At 42.2% G+C, this 18,713-nt stretch overlaps 2 protein-coding genes across 3 annotated transcripts in view; both read left to right on the forward strand.

Moving 5' to 3' along the window:
• Positions 1 to 14,352: 14,352 nt before the first annotated feature.
• Positions 14,353 to 16,081, forward strand: LOC308288636 (C2 calcium-dependent domain-containing protein 4C-like; the record flags this gene model as incomplete). The annotated part of the gene is made up of 2 exons (XM_080730107.1): positions 14,353 to 14,494; positions 14,714 to 16,081. The coding sequence occupies exon 2, from the start codon at positions 14,732 to 14,734 to the stop codon at positions 16,079 to 16,081; it is 1,350 nt and encodes a 449-aa protein (XP_080586233.1). The 5' UTR covers positions 14,353 to 14,494; positions 14,714 to 14,731.
• A 1,342-nt stretch (positions 16,082 to 17,423) lies between these two features.
• vps13c (vacuolar protein sorting 13 homolog C) overlaps positions 17,424 to 18,713 on the forward strand; it is a 104,690-nt gene continuing 103,400 nt past the window's right edge. For both annotated transcript variants that reach the window (XM_080730550.1, XM_080730551.1), the window contains exon 1: positions 17,424 to 17,592. In XM_080730550.1, the coding sequence (XP_080586676.1) occupies positions 17,493 to 17,592 (100 nt within the window). In that variant the 5' untranslated portion in view covers positions 17,424 to 17,492. The remainder of the gene's footprint in view (positions 17,593 to 18,713) is intronic.

An 18,713-nucleotide genomic window follows, 5' to 3' on the forward strand; every position in this document is an offset into this window, starting at 1 on the left:
TAGCCTTTATACTAGTGCGGTTATTTCTTCAGCTTTAAAGTTAGTATTTTTTTATTGGATTGTGTTTACACAACGTCCTGAGACCAACCAAACCGCTGTTTTGACCTCACAGGCACCCTTACTTGTCAAACGGCTTCTGCTCTGCACCAGAGCAGGGAGAGGAGAGGCTAGAAAGGGAGGGGAGGGAGGGGTCGGTTTGACAAGTAAGGGTGCCTGTGAGGTCAAAACAGCGGTTTGGTTGGTCTCAGGACGTTGTGTAAACACAATCCAATAAAAAAATACTAACTTTGAAGCTGAAGAAATAACCGCACTAGTATAAAGGCTATACACTCTGTTAGTTATGAGAGGGCCTGCGAAATCTAGCAACAGGGGCAGCCGAAATCTAGCAACAGGGGCAGCTATGAAAAAAATGGACTAAAGCAGGTATAAAGGGGTATGATAAAAGACAGATTTAACCCTATATGTGTTTTGGTCTGGATGACTCCTTTAAGCTTTATGTGAACTTACTCAAGATTAAAACATTTCATTCCTCATTTCTTCAGAATCTTCAACCAAACATGGCAAAACTCATATGGTGTGACTGTCCTGACCTTGTTTCTCAAAGTGGGAACTTGAATAAAACTAAGAAAAAGAATTGCTAAAAATCATTTGAAAATGAATTTAGGCTAAAAAAAAATGTCTATTTTGAGCCTATATCTTTTCAAAGTCAAAGCATAATGTTTTCAGTCATTTCTGATCAAAAACATTTTGTCCCCCAACCCAAAATCATTTGGTGTGACACTAGTTTGGAAAAATTAAACAGGCAATTATTTGGACACCTATTGGCTAGAGAGGTCCTTCTTCTGTAAGGCTATTCAGCACTCCCAGCACAACTGCAAGACAGGTGTCTGAGGTGAGTTATGATTTTAACATTTTCATGAAATGCCATCTTGTTGAAACGTTGACAAACTCACCATTCTGGATGTCTTTTGGTGTGACACCTTTTCTTTAAAAAAAGCTTAAGTTATTTGAAGTTTTGGTCATATTTCCATGTAGATCTAGGCTGCTTTGTTATAGCTAGCATGCTGTTAGCATGCTAATGTGTACATAGTAGCCTCAAGGTAAACCTAAATGGAGAAAACAGTAATATGGTGTGACACTTAATCATATGGTGTGACATGTCTGCTTGTCACACCATATGACTTGACTGTCACACCATATGATTTATACTGTATTTAACTACAGATATAACAACAAATAACAAAGTTCCATGTTTCTTTTGTACATTTAAACATTTGTTTTAAACATTTTTACATAAAATGTAATTTAGCTTCATTCAGTGATACTTCAAATTCATCAGACAGAGCAGAAACCCCTTCACAGAAACCTTAACATATTGTTTCAATCTAAACAATATTTTCTCTTTGTCTTAAACTATACATTCCATTTTCTTTTGTCAGCTGGAAAATGACAAGTGCTGAGAGAACGAGAAAGTACAGGGAGAAACTAAACAATGACCCAGCAAGGAGAGAGGAGCCAAAGGGGCGAGACTGCATTTTCTACGAAGAGCAGGAGGTTGTCTGTGGCATAGCAGAACCGCAACAAGGCAGCCGGTTTGCTACCCTCACCAAATACGACTGGCTGATGTACAATACAGTCTAAATGTATAATCTAATCTGATCTAATACTTTTGTACTTTCACTCACTGGACTGGACAGTGGACAGTGTTAAGGTAGGACCCGAGACAAAACTAGCGAAAATAGCTGATCTACAAGCTCTCAACACGTTGTGCTGCGAGAGCTTGTAGATCAGCTATTTTCGGAGTTGCGCAACCCAGCACTCTTTAGCTAGTGGAGATGTGGTGTAATGTCATGATTCCTAATTACATTTGTTCAACACAAAATGCTGTGTTCAAGTTCAGGAGACTTCGGAAAAAAGCAATTTACCTGAATGCTGAGTTCTGTTTCCACTAATTGGTGTTAATAAAATGTTGCCTTCAATGCCTTGGCTCCAAGTGTGGCTATGCGCCTTATTGTCCCTTTAGGATCCTTCTGCCGTGGGCCGGCAGAAGACTTAGGTGTGCGTAGCATTCCTGTGCACATCCTCATCATCCATCTACTACTACAATTCTTTCTTATCCCATGTTAAAGCCCTACAATAATATCCTGTTCAGAAATATTAAGGCCATGTTATCCTGGGTAATTGTTTAAACAATCAGTAAAGTTCAGTACTCACTAATAGGTAGGTTAAAACACAGTTTGCTTTGACACATGAAGATATGATCATACGGTGTGACACTAAATCATTTGGTGTGACATTCCAAATAGTGAGAAATCATACCTTTATTAATGATTAAACCAAAAAAATGTTTATGGATTACATAGAGAATATTATCAGGAAGAGTCACAAATATTTGTGTAATTTTAGAGAAAGTTTTGACAAAATACATTTAAAATATGTTGTAAGATCATGAACATGGGCCTCACACAGAGTGTCGATTATGAAAAAAATATACAGATATAATTAATTTTCAAAAAACTATAGTGGATCACTGGTTAGTTATGATAAAGGACTTTGATAAAGTGAGTAACTTAAGAAAGATGTACTCCATTTTCATTTTATGAACAATTATTTTCATGTCACACCATATGACGATTTTAGGCACAAGTACAACAAACTGCTGAATAAAGTCTGATTCCAATAAAATATCTAAAAACAAAATGTATTTCCATAAGGTTGAGAGTGAGTAGAACAAAAGTAAATAACTTTTATGCCTGCAATTTAAAGTTTTTTTAAAAACACATTTTTTGGGGCGTCACGTCACTGACCCATATATGGAGATATCTGTATCTGTCTGTCTGCGTCCATTTTATGCCCATATATGGAGATCTATACATACACACTCACAGAGATTTTTTGTTGACTCATGTGGCGTACGTGATGTCAGAGCCTTTTATGAAGTGATGTCACAATGAGTCAGCGCTTGCGCCGGTTCCTCCGGAACAGCCTGATGTCAACAATCTGCTCCGCATACAGAGATTCCGAACGTTTCGTGCCCGTTCCGGAAAACCGTGCGTCGGGACGGGTCGAGGCCGGGCACTGCACTCCGCGGTGGGGAACGTGTGTGCCGAATCTGAAGCCGGTGGGACGAACGGTTCTCGAGATACGCGGATTACATACATACATACATACATACACGCAGAAACTTCTCGCATTTATTGTAAGATGTATACCCATGCTAGCATCCTGAGACATTTGTGTGCATGAACCATAAATACTGAAGATTGGACTGTTGGTGTGGAAGACTGTGGTCACACTTGGCTGCTTCTAGAGGTGATTATGTGTGAGAATGAGTATACTTATTCCTCCTACCCGTATGCAGAGATAGATGTGTGTTGTTCAGCAATGTCCATTATAAGTTAGCTATTATTGGCTCTTCAATTCTCTAACTCTGATATTCTCAATTAATTAGACATGAGCATTCTTTAACTTCATCAAACTCTCTTTGATAAGGAGTCGCTAAGAGAAAAAATGATCTTCAAGGTCACAATGCGCCGCGTCATCAGCGCCCACACCCTAGGTGGGGTTGGCGATAGGGCCTTCTGTGTGGAGTTTGCATGTTCTCCCTGTGTCTCCTAGGGTTGATACCCTCACAAAAACATGCACGTAATCCTGGTCCCAATAATGCCTCCCCCTGGCCAGCCGCGGTGCCTGATGGAGAGGAAAGGAACTGGTTGGAATCACGTGTTCCTTCCACGCGCTATGTCCAAACCAGGGAAATCTCCACTGTCAGGTGAAAAGAAGCAACTTGGACTACTCATGCATAGAAGGAAGCATGAGGTCAGTCAGTTGTCTCCCCAGGTGCGGCAGAGGGAGAGCAGAGCCCAGGATTACATTGGCACTGGGTGAAAAAATGGGTTACAAAATTGTGGGATAAAAAAAAAAAGAAACGTGACATTGAACCATGGGTTTCACAAAGTCAGGGGTTTGTGGGCCCATTAACAACTCCTTGCATAATGATGAATCCTTTTTCGCCTCCTTGTCTATACGTAGCTGTTCTGACATCACATTGTTGACTGTCAAGACACCTGGATCTCCATGAAGATCACGACACTGACCTCATCAAACCCTGGATATCCATATATGGAGACGACTGGATCATCACTTACCTCTACATCTGACCTCACAGACTCCATATGGATATAGCTGACCTGTTCTGAGATCACAGTGATGACTCGACCAGCTCAGCAGAAGGGTATACATGCCAAAGCACCCAAGAGCTCATGCGCACACATCCATGTACGCGACCTCAGTCCTTAGGGTGTCTTACTGGTTATATTTTGTTATCATTGACATAATGCACAGATGCTTTAAGAATACTGCCTGCAACAAACAACTGCTCATCTGTCCTGATGATCATCACAATGTTCAATTGTTCAAGCTAACAGTTTGCATCAACACCATGCAAACTATAGCAATCAAGTCCAGCAATGCTTGAATAGTAAGTGGGTGAGTAAAGAAAAAGCACAAGCTGCTAAAAGCTGCTACATTTGACATCTCTATGTGATATATGACATCTTCAGTATACAGTAGTATTTGAAATGTTTGTAATACTCATCAGAAAGGAAACAAAGTGAAGATTGCTTTAATTTTAGAAATACATCTTACTTGACTTTCAATGCCAAGAAAAAGCTTGTGATCGATTATTTCGACAATACAGTACAATATTATAGAATAGAATAGTCTTATTGTACAGTGTATGCATGCAGCCTCTTCCCTTTTACAGAGCCTTCATTCAGTGCCATGCATCTCTAGGCGGGAGTGTGTCGATATTGTAACGTAACATTTGTTCGAAGTCCCATTTGTTCGACGCTGGTGAATGCTAACCTGGTGAAATGCTAACCTGGTGAATGCTACTATGCCTAAACCTAACCCAAACCCTAACCTCAGTAAAACTATGCCTAAACCTAACCCTAACCCTTAGTCGAACTATAATGGGACGTAGAAATATTGAGATTTTACCTCTCTAGGCAACATTTTATTACAAATGCAAAGTCCCTTACTCACCCTTGCATCCTTTATGATTTGGTGGGTTAGACATCATTCACCACTCGCAGACAAACAGTTCAAGTTAACTTTTATCTATAAGGCAATGCTGGGTAAACGTCCAGCTTATCTCTGTACCCTTCTTGACCCTTCTTGAGTTATCATCAACGCTCTTCCAAATGGTTGCTTTTCAATGTACCCCAGTTTTGGACAGATCTGGGAAAACGTCATTTTCTAGCCTATATGCACCTTGGTCATGCTGGAATAGTCTACACAAATCTATAAAATAAGATAGGACTACGATTCCTGAGAGGCCACTGTGATTGAATACAGTAGTTTATGAGCGGTGCTAACCGCTCCTATATAATATGTCTGGCTTTGTCTGTTTGTATGTACTGTACTGTATGTCCCGCCTCATCCCACAATGTCTAAGCTTCACGGGACGCTTAATGAAATTAACTTTTATTGTGGAATCTTTATATAAAGTTGCATATATTGTCATTTGTGTTGTGATTTTATACGAATGCTACCATGTTGCAAATCTTGTAATCTTGTAAAAGAGATTTCGGAATGCTGTTAAAATAGGGTAAAATTCAAATGTATAAAATGAAATAAAACTAAATCACTCCAGATACAGGCTGGAGAGGCAAAGGGTTTTGATTCTGATGTATTTAAAAAACATCATTGCGTAACAATATGCATTAAGATGCTTTTTACAGGTTGAGAGGACCACTAGAAGCAGTAGATGATTCATAGTCAGATACTGTAACATATTGAGGAGATCATGCACCGATGCACTCTAAGAGCCTGAGCCTCAGCATCCATGCACTGAGTGTCCCTTTGAGGTCAGATAAGAGCTATTCTGGAGTAGCTGCATGGTTGTTTAAAACATAAGGAGGAGGTATTGGCCTGTTTTGCGTAGGAGGTGTTGTTCTGTTCTGAGCAGGGCTGCAATTACTAATAAATGTATTGACGGTTAATCCATGAATTACTTTTTCACTTTATCGCAAAGTATGTTTTTGTTTAATCACCAAAATTCTAATTGATTATTTTTATGATCAACAAAATCTATGTTTTATTCAAATCTAATTTGTTTTGTCAAAAGTGATTAGCTTGATTAAAGGCCCTTTCCCACTGGGCAGGGTATATTTAAGCTTCCTAAGACTGATTGTCCTTTGTTTTTACAACATTGGCTGCCAGGCAAATGGTCTGCCTTCAGCCAGGCTGTAACTATGTCAACAGCCACTTTGCATTTGCCCTGCTAGGGAGCCCATGAGAAGTTTGGAGAGAGTCAGACCATCTGCATACTGTCTAAGCTCAACAGATTGTCCATGGAGAAAAGAAACAGGAGTGGGGACAAGACCTCACCATGCAGGGCCCTGGCCAAAACTGCCTGTGGCTTTGAGAAGCAATTTCCCCATTTGACTCTTTGCCACCTTTCTTACAGATAGCTGCACACTGTTAGCAAGATGTTCAAAGTGACAAGTATTTTTCTGTGAATGCATGTGTAGTGATGTGCAGAAGCGGGGATTGAATCCGGGACTCCCGCTCACGGCTCGCCAGACCAACGCACAACCAGTTGTACTAATAGGGCACAGACAAAAAAGTCTTTCCACCAGTTCGGGAAACTCTCAGACAAACATTAAACAGATGAATCAGAATCCTGCCCAATGCTGTGCCAGTTGTTGTAAAAGGCCTCATCACATCGTAGAGAATAAAAAGAATGGAAGTCAAAATGTCTTCATTTACAGCAGTAGTTTATTAGGCTACAACGTTTCGGTCTAGACGACTTTCATCAGGTATACTTCCATGTATTTCTTTTTTATTATTTTGCCACATCACTCCCATTACCAGCAACCGGGAGTGTAATTCTTCCACACGGATGAGAAGTGAAGATATGATTCTTTGTTCAGAACATACACACTAGGGTGTCTGCAGCTTGTGACTTGAAACCGTTGCCACTGCTGTTGTTTCTGTTTTCCTCATAATACCACCTGTCTGCATCTTGGATCAAATGTGATACTTCGGAGCATAGCCTTTTAATTAAAATGTGTGCTCATATACGGTATTTATTTGAAGACTGGAGCTTTTGGAGGTCCAGCACGTCTAGATGTGTTGTCATCAGATTTAGTGTTCTTTATAGGATTTAAGCCTGTCAGCGAGGGGTGCTGAATCGAAGGAGTAGAGCAGAGGCCCTACAATACATCCTCCTCACTGGAAAGCAAGCCAGTAGCTACTCAAAATTTTGGAAAACACTTATAAGTGAACTGGCTCTGAATAGGCCTTTGACGTTAGTAATGATACATTTGATTAAAGCCGAAAGTTGGTTTGGACACTACTTGTTTCAGATTAAACCGAGAACATAGTGGACCAAGGAGTTTGTGTCATCTTTAATCACAATGCCGGTGCCTGTTATCTATGTTGAATAGTGCCTGCCTATAGGCAGGCAGCTCTTGAAATGTTCCAAGACCTGAACATCAGATCCAGCCAACTCAGTCGATTTAGGAGTGCTATAAATTAAAAAACAGTCACAACTAGACTGCGCTCTGTCGAGGTGTAAACTTGCGCCTTTTGAACTCATGGCCATATATGCCCTACTTGTGCGCCAGCAAGTTGGCACTCTGCCGAGGTGCCAACTTGCACCTTGTTATTTATATCAGGTTGCACTTATTGTGACGTCACCAAGAACGGTGCTCCCTCATTGGCTAAATGCCCTGCCTTTGTACTGTTGGCCGGAAACAGACAGCCGGAAACAGACGACCAGAAACAGATAGCCGGAAACAGACAGCACCAAACTCAGTACTTGCGCGCTCTGCTGTTGCAAGTAAATATTCTGACACATGGGCAGCTTTTTAGATATGTATTTATTGTAGTTGTACATGGCACAGTGGTATAGAGTACATACCCTTGCGGTACTCCCATACTGTTGGTGAATAGTTGATATTTCTCCAAAACGACCCCATACACCTTTGTCTCCCTCCCAGGTATGACTACCATTGTAAGGCTTCAGGATACATTTAATTTAGACCAGGGGTCTTCAACATTTTCAGGCCAAGGACCCCTTGGTTGAGAGAGAGATGAAGCAGGGACCCCCACGATACCAGATAGTTTCATTGTTTGACAGCGCAATCATCAGTGTATTTTGGATTCATGTCAATTTGTGTTTTCAGATATTTAACCACTTGAACCACCAATACTTAATTAACTTTCACTCTGTACTTAGTCTGATCTTTCCCCCTCTACACCAAACCTCTTGCCGAAAATAGCCGATCTACAAACTCACAACGCCTCGCAGCACAAGGCGTTGTGAGCTTGTAGATCTGCTATTTTTGGCTAAAGTTCTCCGAATATAGACGCTAGGGTTCAAAATGGTTAATATAAAAAAGGCCAACCTGGGGAGGGCCCCGAACTGAGCTCTTGCTTCCTTCAGTACATGAGGAGTGAGCTTCTTATCACCTGACAGGGGGGAGTTTCCCCGATAGGACGTAGCGGGTCAAACGAACACGTTATTCCAACCAGTTCCTTTCCCCTCCATCAGGCACCCAGGCTGGCCAGGGGGAAGCATTATAGAGACCAGGATTACTGCATGTTTTTGTGAGGGTATACCTACCCTAGGGAACACGGGGAGAACATGCTAACTCCACACAGAAAGGCCCTTTTGCCAACCCCACCTAGGGTATGGGCACTGATGACGCGGAGGAGAGAACAAGCCCCCAGCGTCCCCAGCAGGAATCAAACCCATGCAGGACCTTCTAGCTGTGAGGCAACAGCACTATACTAATAATAATAGTTACCTACTCCTCCCGCGAGGGAAATTCAGTATTTGCAGCACAACCCAGCTGCTTCGCAGCCCACAAGGAGCGCGTGAGCAATTAGGGGTTAAGAGTCTTGCTCAGGGACACACATCGACATTGCTATCCTGGCCGGGAATCGAACCAGGGACAACCAGGGGAACTGGTTCCCCAGGCAGGCTCCCTAACCATACTGCGTCACCCCCCGCTTCAGACGTTATCATCAGATATCCTCAGTGATTATCACTTCTTATCAGCCGATATTATCCAGGGAGAAGGACCATGCTCTGCCGACTGAGTTGTCAGAGTGTTAGTGTGCAACTGTGCATGCGCGACACATCTTGACTCGAATAGTTATCTCCCCTCAGTGGACGCGATCCCGGACCATAGTTATAGTGGCCACGTTACTCTACTTACAGAGCTACCGAGCGGCTGGCCAAACCTCCTTTTTTTTTGGGTTATCTTTGACAACGTGGATACTAAGGCTGTACAGTCCCTTTGAGGACGCAGAAGCAGTCTCCTGGTCAATATTTACTATTCTGTCCATACCGCCATTCCGAAACACCGCCATTCCGAACATTGACTAGGGTTAGGGTTAGGGTTAGGGGTAGGGTTAGGGGTAGGGTTAGGGTTAGTTAGGGTTAGGGTTAGGGTAAGGGTTAGGGTTAGGGTTAGGGGTAGGGGTAGGGTTAGGCTTAGAAGTCAATGTTCGGAATGGCGGTGTTTCGGAATGGCGGGGTGTAACCGGGATTCCCCCCCCCCTTTTTTTGTTTGTCTGTAGAGCATGTCGATACACTCGGCTGATAAGCGCTTCAGTCTGCAGAGCATGGCCCTTCTCCCCGGATAATATCAGCTGATAAGACGTGATAATCTCAGATGGTATCTATCGAATGATAACATTCGAATCAGGTGGCGCCACCGTGCCCCATAATATTATGTTAATTGCATATTCATTGCCTTATTTATTCATAATCATAATAGGGTTTTAAGTTGTTAACCATTTTCTTCATTGAAGATTCATTCATTCAACTACTTTGTGACCGACGCACCTGCTTGAGAGGAGCTACTGGGTGTGCAACAGTCTTCTCTTTACAAAAGTTGTTAACCAGAAAAGTGCTTTAAGTGCGCTCAGTAGAGTGAAAATCTCTGCCAAGAGGCATGTGCTACGCTACGCTTCCTCCATCCATCTTTGTGTCTGGTCTAGGGTATGTAAGGACAACGTTTTTCCTTTTTTTTTGCGAGGGACATTGGGGAGATGGAATATAATACAGGACTGTCATTACATCATTATGGTGCTACCAGAGAAGAGTAGAGTTATGTGTCTATGAAGAGGCACAGGGCAAAAGGGACTTCACAGCAAACCTAAATACGAACATCGATGGATGCTGGGCCAAAAAGGCCAACATTGAGAGAAGTAGAGCCTGCATTCCAGTTACACGGACAATAATTACTTTAGCAAATAGCAAGATTGTTCACTTAGTCTCTCTTTCAATATTGCTATTGATTTCTGACAAAGTTAAATGCACATTACAGAGACACACACAAACAACATACACAAAAAGGGAAAGAAAAGAATAACACAACAACAAGCCAGCGAACAACAATTGTTTCAATATTTGTGAATAAAAAGTGGTGAAGTGGAAAGGTCGAAACTTTTTCAATGTAGCTGGAGTGCGGGTTCTACTTTTCTCGATATATACAATGCAAAGTAGTGTGCCATGTTCAGAAGCTTGTTTTAGAAAAGCTTAATCACTGTCATTAATTCCAAGGTGTTACTATGCTTTATCTACATCGTCTTTGCTCATCTGACAGTGATGAATGTTTTCAAAAGCATGAATATATTGTTGTCCGCTATTGTTGACGCTGTGAGCCCAGTGTGTATAGCCTATGGGACAGTAGGGGTTTTTGGGCTTCTGAATATAACCCTATCCTAGTCTAAAGGTCTAAAGGCCAACTCGGACATTTGGCACTCACAACTAGGCACGCACGCACGCACGCACGCCACGCACGCACGCACGCACGCACGCACGCACGCACGCACGCACGCACGCACGCACGCACGCACACACACACACACACACACACACACACACACACACACACACACACACACACACACACACTCTGTTAATATTAACATATTATTTCCATTACCCTTGGATTTTGCGAGGTGTACCGTGTGCTGATGATGATAATATATACTGTACAGGATGTCCTCACAGGCCAAGTCTTATAGATGATGATGGGACATAAAAAGTGCATTTACACTTCTGCCAATCGTCACAATGTAGCCTATGCTCACGTTTTCTTTTTATTATTATCTGTACAATGTCCAGTGGTTGAAAGTAGGCTACATTAACTCAAGTACTGTATTTAAGTAGCCTAAAGTTATTAAAGGATTAGTTCACCACTTTTCAACCTGTCTTCATATAATAGGTCCTCACTAATGTTCATAATAAAATAGCACAATTTTTTTCTATTTTATCATGAACATTAGTGAGGACCTATTATATGAAGATAGGTTGAAAAGTGGTGGAGTGCCCCTTTAAGCACTTTTACTTTACTTGAGTAAATAGGTCAATTTCTTTGATACATCTCAGAGGCAAATATTGTACATTTTCCTCCACTATGATTATTTGAGAGCTTTAGATGTTATTTGCAGATTTAGATTATTATTGCACTTATATATAACACTTAAAGCCCTATATTTTATATTACTTTGTCCATTCAAAAACAGCAAATGCACTGGCTTGCAAAATGTAATAACACATATCGCAGAGCATTGTTGAATACATGGGCTTTTACTTGTAAAAGTGTATTTCTACATTGTGGTATTGCTACTTTTACTTAAAGGACGACTTCACAACGTTTCAACCTGTCTTCATATAATTGGTCCTCACTAATGTTCATAGCACAATTTCTTTCTACTCTGACTGTGTTTCATAGGAGGGCTGTGGGCAGTTCAGTCTGCCAGTGACATCATCAATGGGGAATCCAAGCTAAAAAAATGTAGGCTTTCTATTCCTGAAATGTTATAATGGAAGCCATTGTTCTCGCGATAATAAAAATCTAAATATTTTTTTCAAAGATCTTCTGCAAAACAATGATGTCACTAGTAGATGGGTTTCTGAACTGTGCACAGCCCTCCTAAGAGACAGACAGAGTAGATAATTTGTGCTATTTTATCGTGAACATTAGTGAGGACCAATTATATGAAGATTAGGTCTATAGGTTGAAAAGTGGTGAAGTCATCCTTTAAGTAAAAGATCTGAGCACTTCATTCACAACTAACATTGTCCATTTTAATGTGTCTTAACACACTCACCAGATGAATTTCGCTTGGGGATGTATGATAGAGACCTTGAGTGTTTGCTGCCACCTGTTGGATGAGGTTGCCTATAATAAAAAGGTCTATTATCTGTTATAGGACTGTATGAGAGAGTGACATTGATATCTTGTATCACTGTGATTTATATGCAGCTGGAATTAAAGATTCGCCATGTCCCATGGCCCCAGACTTTAAAGACACAGTAAGTGATATATTGGGTTTAAAATAGGTGTTAAATTAAAATAGCTCTACATTCTGATAGTAATCATCTAGTGTTTGGGTAACAGGAGTCTCCTTGTCTCTCCAGCACACACACATGCATGCACACACACACGCACGCACGCACGCACGCACGCATGCACGCACAGACAGACAGACACACACACACACAAAATGAATTTACAGGTCGGAATACCAATGTTATCCAAGCAGGACAGAGAACTCATGCAGTATACACTACAGGATAAACAAGAGAAATTTGAAGTGATGCCACAAAGAAATGAGCAGACACAATTGGAAACTGAACACTATAAAATGTATGCAAATGGGGTAGCCTACTCTCTGGTCTATCCTCAATGGATGGAATAGGCAACCAACATGCAATGGTTCCTCTATGGTGGCCCAATTTGCAAGACAATGTGATAATGGGCAGACAACATGATAAAGTGCCCAGGTTTCCATGATGAAACATGATGAAGTGCCCCCTGGGTGCCCCTCTTGTGAAGAAAACATGATGAGGAGCCCAGCTGCTCATCATGTTAGGGGAGGCAGGCTCTCAGTTCTGCTGCTATAGAGCAGTGGTTCTCAACCTGTGGGTCGGGACCCCCAGGGGGGTCAAACCAGTAATGCCTCAACGCCTACAATTCCAAGTGCTTGTCGGGGGGTGGGGTGTCCCTCTATGACATAGAGGGACAACACAGTTGACCCAAATGATGTCATCGCTATTACAAACACATGGCCAGAAGGTGTGTTGCGGGTTCGAGTCTCGTTCCCGACGACCTTTGCTGCGTGTCGCCCCGTCTCTCTCTACTTCTTTACTGTCCATCTTCACTTGAAAATCTATCAATAAAGGCAGAAAAGCCAAAAACTAATCTAAAAAAAAAAGAGAAAAGAAATTAAGAAAGAAGAAGTCAGAAGAATTAAGGAGGCCTAAGCCTCGCCAAGCCATCTGGCCCATAGGTTTTCTGTAGTGTGAGGCGGCTTGAAATACAAGGATAGGCCTATGCCCCTAACAACATGTACAAGTACACACTACACACATGATGCTAGTATATGTCACAGGGACTTGTTACCCCCGATCCAACCCTTGATCCAACCTCCCTGATTGAGTGCCAAGCAGGGAGGCATTAGGTATTATACCTTTACCTGTAACAGTAACCAGGCCAGCGAATCTAACTAACCCTGACCTCCCAATCTCAGGGTGGACACTCTAACCACAAGGAATAAGAAGTCTGCTCTTATTCTACTTTATTTTAGTTTGTTAAAGCTCACAAACAAATTTAAAGTGCAACGTTCATTCATGCCTTCATAAGGCAAATGCCTGTACGGACAGATAGACGGACGGACGGACGGACGGACAGACAGACAGACAGTTCACTCCTTCCAGCCCAACCCAATCCACTGCACTTACCATATCAAGTTAACTTCTCTTTCTAGTGGACTGAGAAGTTAATTGAGAACACAGCTACTGTGGAATTGTAAGTTCACTTTGCAAACACTAGATGGAGGAAGAACACACCGTTTTGAAAAATGTGATTGGTGATTGACACATAGGATTTTCGATTGTAATTTTTATGTTATTAAATTAAAGTAAGTTACACTTATACTATACTTTAAGTAACTCACATCTTAGTTAACATGTATGCTTACTGTACAACTTAAATTCATATCAATTAATTAGGTATAGGCTTAAAAAGGTGACAAACTTATAAAAAGCTTGTTCACAACAGGTGAACACATGCATAAATGCAAGCACACACAGTCAAGTGCACACACCAGCCCACCCACACGCGCACACACACACACACACACACACACACACACACACACACACACACACACACACACACACACACACACACACACACACACACACACTTTTCCAGGTGCATTGAGGAAGTCCAGTAACCTCCCCCTTGGATGGAAAGGATACAGAGAGACTCAGAAGCCACCCCCTCCTATCTCTTCACACACGTGTGCGTGCACACAGTGTGCACGCACACGTACACTGATTATCTCTCCAGCTCTGTATAAATAGCAGGAAACTCTCCCTTGCCCAGCACAAACCATCTGGATCAGGGAGACAGTTAGCCGAGGCTTAACACAACCCTGACGTTTATTCACTTTCAAGGTAAGTTTGCTCTTAATCTTCACCTATGAATGAACCCTACCCGTATTATCTGATTCTGAACGCACTTTGCAAGTTCAGTTTGATATAAAATACACAAAACTGATCTGATTCCAAGAGACCTTTTTATAATCAAATATACAGTATCTTCCACTGGTAAACACTGACTTGTAGATTTTTTAATGTGATTTCCCGTTGTTTTCTTCTGTTCTTCTGTGTTAGCCTTGGAACTCTGAACCCATGTGGGTGTTGGAACAGATCCGGATCTCTGTGGATCAGAACCCCTTCGCTTTCCCGGTGGAATACAGAGACCGGCTGGCAGACATGTTCGGTGAGAAGGCAGCCCAAGGGAAACGAAAGACAACCTCCCTGTGTCCCAACATCATCACACCTAACACAATCCCTGAGTTCTTCATCCCACCAAAGATCACACCTCTGCAGGAACTAAAGCCCTTCGAGTGGGGTAAATCCCTCACTGCAGTAGCAAAAGGCACTCTATCGGAAACCAGCATTCTGGAGAGCAACACTGCAGCTAGAGAGTCTTTCAGCACTCACATAATACAGGTGGAGAATGTGGACGACTTCCCTTGCAGCAGTGGCCTAAGTGATGAGGACAGCACCAATGCAGACCCCCAGAGCCAGGCGGCACTGTCGCTGCCTCATTTGGCAAAAGCTCAGACCTGCTACGGCTTCTGCACGTTGTTGGAGAGCCCACACACTCGGAGGAAAGAGTCAATTTTCCACAATGACCCTGGAGCTTGCGGACTACCACTGCCGGCTCCCCGAGGCAGGGCCACCAGCTCCACTTACTCCATGCGTCCTCACTGCAGCTCCTTCAGTCTCAACAAATTCACCTCCAGGCTCCCCTCCCCAAGGGTGACGGCCCTGCACCGGCAGGGCACCCTGGACAGTGACACCCCCTCCTCTACAGAGTCATCCCCATTTAACTCCCCGTTACTGGCCAGACCATCCCCCAAATCTTCCCTCCTCAAATCACTCGGCCATGACAGATTACTGTCCAGGACAATTAGGAAAGTCATAGTGTCCCGGAATGATTCTTTATCCACGGATGAGGGCAGCTCCACCGACAACAGCCCCAACATTGTCCGGAGGTCATCGGAAGGGTTGTTGGAACCTACACTGACCAACACTTTTAGTCTCGCGCCCCCTCCTTTGTTCCCCACGGACTTGGTGCTGTACAAAGAAAGAGTTCAAAAGGAGAGTCTGGTACCAATTGGGAGAGATGGAATGTTACGTCTGTCAGTCGAGTACTGTCCCGACAACCAACGACTCAGGGTGAGACTCATCAGTGTGGAAGGACTGTATGACATGTCTGTGGACCAAAAAAGCATCAACTGCAACGTCAGCGTGTGTCTTCTGCCTGGGAAGATACAGAAGCAACGGAGCACGGTCATCAAGAGGAGTCGCAACCCCATTTTCAATGAGGACTTCTTCTTTGATGGGATCTGCCAGGAGGACATTGGGAGTAGAGCTCTAAGATTCAAAGTGGTTAATAAGATGTCTACCATGAAGAGAGACTATATTTTGGGAGACTGTGAGATTTTGCTGAATAGTGTGTTAAAGGCATAAACATTATTTGTAAAGGAAAGATGTTTCATATTTGTTTTTTAATACTTCCCAACATCTATTAAACAAACAGTAAAAAAAAAAGGATTGGTATTGGAAATGTGACTTCATTGAGAAAAGTGCTGCATTGGTATTGGTGTGGCAATAGAGGCCTATTCAAACCACATTGAGAAATGATTTCTGTTTTTATTACATATGCAAAGAGGATATTATTTAGGGTAGGCCTTATTTTTACAAGCTCATACCATGCAGTCAGATACATAATTTAAATAGGCTTAGCCTAGGTGTTTTTTTGTTTTGTTATTGGAATTTTGTTTCTTTTAAACTAATCTTTATATGAACATCAGACTAAACTCAGACAACATTAGCTGCAAACCTGGCATCGAGGAAATTTGAGAGGAAAAAGGAAAATCACAATTTTCACACACACACACACACACACACACACACACACACACACACACACACACACACACACACACACACACACACACACACACACACACACACACAGTGAGACACACACACGCACACCCGAGCGCACGCACTCATGCACGCACGCACACACACACACACACACACACACACACACACACACACACACACACACACACACACACACACACACACACACACACACACACACACACAGATAGAGTAATATTTGTGAGAACTAAATGTCCTCACGAGAACGAGTTTCGGGTAGGTTTATAGGCTAGTTATTGTAATTCGTAGTTCAATACTCTCTCTCTCTCTCTCTCTCTCTCTCTCTCTCTCATACATTAACAGAAAAGTAAAAGTGAATCAAAAATAGACCACTTTCGCTGGTTGATCCACATAAAACTAGACAACTAGCAGAAACTAGCAATTTGGGAAAATTATCATTGTCCCAAATTGGGATAATGATAATTTTGTAATGGAAATGTGCCGTGTTTACATGGAACTTTTATGGTAATACAACACTACATAAGACGCACCCTTTCCATTGTGACTCACGCTCACCTGACCAAGTTCAATGCCAAATCGATGCGCTCTGATATAGACTGTAAAAGCAATCTATCCCAGAGCGAGTCGCTCCTGTCACGGATAGAGGTAAATTGTTACCCTAAAACCAATAAAAATGCACAAAGAAATATAATATAATAAAAATGTTTTTTTAAAGGTACAAAAATCAGATACCCTTTCAAAAACATACTGTTTGAAAGAGCAACGATTTACGGGACAGACTTGGTTAGAGCTGCCTTCTACAGCCAACGTCACTTGCCATAAGAAGTCGAGGCAAAAAAAGCACCTTATGCTCCTGTCATCTTACCACAGTAGGACGTTGTAAGCAAAGACAGTTCAACCCGCTGCTGTTTTCTAAACGTAAACGCACGAAGCCTGGTGGCTTTGTGCGTCCCTGTCGACAGCAGCCATGGTGTTTGAGTCTATGGTCAGTGATCTGTTGAACAGGTTCATCGGAGATTATGTGGAGAACCTGGACAAGTCGCAGTTAAAGATTGGCATCTGGGGAGGTAAGCAGCCTGACAGACACTGATGCTATAATAGCTCTAGCGACTGGCGTAAACAAACCGCCTCTGCTCCGCTAGTAAACCCTGGTTCTGTGTCATCATGCAACCATACAACACTGTCGTTTTTAATGGGTTCCTTTATTTTTGGTTTTCTAAAATTTTCCAAAAAAACATTCTCAAAAGAAGCAAACATGTTCATGAATGAAAAATGAATTCAATTATTTTTGCCAGTAATTTCATGAAGAAATCAAAGAAAATTCAAAGAAATTACATAAATTAGAAAACAAATGTTTAAGAAGTAGACCTACTAGTGAAAATAGCCGATCTACAAGCTTGTAGTCTATATGCTGTTTTGGTCTCAAACTATAAAGTTTGGGAACCACTGTTCTAATATTATGCTCCCTGTCATCCATGCCCACGAGTGGGAGTGGGACACTTTGGAAATGGAGTGTAGCCTATAACGCCATTCATGTGCAGCAGGGCTGCCATGCTTGTGCAATGTTAATTAAATTATTTAAATCTGTTCACAAAGGAGCCTGGGATGCATTGCAGCTGTCTGCCACTGCACACAACGACCCTGTTTGCATTAAAAAAAACAATACTGTTGATAAGATAGCTGAGCTCCATATTCTTTATGTCAGGACTGGAGGTGTCACTATTATATGAAGGCTTTAACTCCAACCTCACAGCACACCAATTCTGGTGGGGTGGGAAGGGTGGTGGTGGTTGCTGTACACAGTAAAACCCTCCAATATTGACCTAATTTAACTATACAAATGTACAGTAACTTGTGTACAAATGTACATACAAGTTGCCAATGGGTAAACCAGCACTGGGGATTTTTACTGTGTAACGAAAACCTAAGCAACTGAATATCACTGGTCTGGACTCAAGACTTAACCTCTCTTCATCCCCAATGCAGGGCTGGACGCAATGGTGACAGGTTGTGGTAAGGATACACCTCTGTCTATGAGGAAGTAATAATAGCCTCATAGACAAGACGTGGCGGTTTGCATTGCTGTCAACTCTGTGCATATGACTGTGCAAACATAGTTCAGACACCGTTTCCTTTTAGTCATTGGTAGAGATTGTTACGTTTACCTCTTCCCCATTTGATTGAACTT

The sequence above is a fragment of the Nannobrachium achirus genome, assembly GCF_963921795.1.
Source record: "Nannobrachium achirus genome assembly, chromosome: 7".
Taxonomy (NCBI): Eukaryota; Metazoa; Chordata; class Actinopteri; order Myctophiformes; family Myctophidae; genus Nannobrachium; species Nannobrachium achirus.